At 64.4% G+C, this 1,603-nt stretch overlaps 1 protein-coding gene across 1 annotated transcript in view; it reads right to left on the reverse strand.

Moving 5' to 3' along the window:
• Window positions 1-1,603, reverse strand: part of ADGRB1 (adhesion G protein-coupled receptor B1) — a 69,962-nt gene that overhangs the window by 2,379 nt on the left and 65,980 nt on the right. The window contains 2 exon segments of the mRNA XM_042780913.1: window positions 1-498; window positions 1,349-1,388. The exon segment at window positions 1-498 is cut by the window's left edge and continues 23 nt beyond it. Coding sequence (XP_042636847.1) covers window positions 1-498; window positions 1,349-1,388 — 538 coding nt within the window.

The following is a 1,603-nucleotide window of genomic DNA, read 5'->3' on the forward strand; positions in this document are numbered from 1 at the left end:
GCGGCTCTCGGGCGGGCGGGCTGCGAGCAGAGAAGCCGGTGTCGGGCGCCATGTTGAGGTGGATGAGACGGGTCTGTGGCATCTGGTCTATGTGCATGCTGTACTTGGGCTCCTCCTTGGCCTTGGGCCGCAGCGGGGCCGTGGCCGTGGGCAAGATCACGTAGCTCGTGTCCAGGGCTTTCTCCTGGGCCCGGCTCAGCTCCGAGTCCAGCTTCTTGAAGATATCTCCATCGCCGATGAATGAGGCCTTGCCAGCCCTGTCCTTCTTCAGGGTCAGTGAGTGGTTGGGGAAGTCGGGCAGGGGTCCCCCGCCGCCAGGATAGCGGGGGGAGCCGTGCAGGTGCAGCTTGGACACGTTGGCCGGCAGGCTGTTGAAGTTGGACGGCGGTGCCTGTACGTGGGCCACCTTCAGCTTCTCCTCCTCGGGGGGCAGGGGTGGCCGCTTGAGCGTGCCCGTGATGGTGGCTGTGCGGCAGGCCGCGATGTCCTTGTTCAGCACTGTGAGGGGTGGGCAGGGTCAGGCCCTCCTGGTCCCCGAAGCGCCAATCCTGTCCTGCCACTTCCTGGGGCCCTCCAGTCCTGCTCGGTGCCACCACTGGCGTCTGGGCACCGTCCCCCCGTCTCCTGGCAGCTGGATGCCTCTGTCTCCCCCAAACAAAGCTGGGATGCTTCTCACGAGGGTGGGGGGGAGCGGGCAACTGCCTTTCAATGGGCAACTGATTCCCTTTTCTGCACATACTTCCAGGAAGCTCAGCGCCAGCCAGGGGCTCAGTGGTGGGTCCTGCTGCTCCCACTGACAGCCCCCCAATCTAAACGCAAGACCCACCCTCTCCATGTTGTGCGGGGATGAGACAACGAAGCAAGGAGACAACACAGAACGTCTTGGCCTAAGGAGGGTTGGTGGGGGCGGGGCAGGGGCGGTGAGGCGGAGCGGAAGGCAAGGTTTGCAGGGAGCTTCTGAGGGCTGGGGAGCCACGCTTCTTGTGGGGACACGGTGGGGGAGGAGAGCAGGACCAGGCAGGGGCCCTGTTCTAAGAGCTCCCGGGGAGCTGGGATGCCCCGTACCTGCCAGCCCGGGCTCAGGACAGTTTCTAGAGGTTTCTTATGCTCATGGTCCCTGGACCCGGCCGGTTGGAGGGCCAGGGTGGGGGTGGATGCCAAGGCTGGCCTGTGTCTCCCCCTCAGGCCAGGCCCCCTCAGTCCAGGTGGGCCTGCCCCAGCCCACTGGGATGGGATGTAGGACACGGTGGGATGAGGACAGACAGATGGACAGACGCACAGAGAAAAGAGAAAGAAGCAGGTAGGCTCACCGAGGGCCACCTGTCGCTCTCACCTGTCAGGCGCTCACCTGATCTACAGGCCAGATCCACATCCTTCTCAAAGTCGGTCTGTGGAGAGAGACGGTAGTCAGGGTGGGGCATGGCCCAGAGCGGGAGCCCCCCATGACGGGGTGTGCATGCTGCACACGTGTGAGTGTGAGGGCCGACGGCGTGCTTGCACCAAGTCCACGGTGCACATGCCTGTTGCTCCGTGCACAAGTCTGTGCCTTGGGCCCGTGTGCGCATCCGTGTGTGCCCATGTGTGAGTGCCTGTGTGCCTGAGC

Source organism: Orycteropus afer, unplaced genomic scaffold, assembly GCF_000298275.1.
Source record: "Orycteropus afer afer isolate SDZICR_OR568_19922 unplaced genomic scaffold, OryAfe1.0 scaffold00069, whole genome shotgun sequence".
NCBI lineage: Eukaryota > Metazoa > Chordata > Mammalia > Tubulidentata > Orycteropodidae > Orycteropus > Orycteropus afer.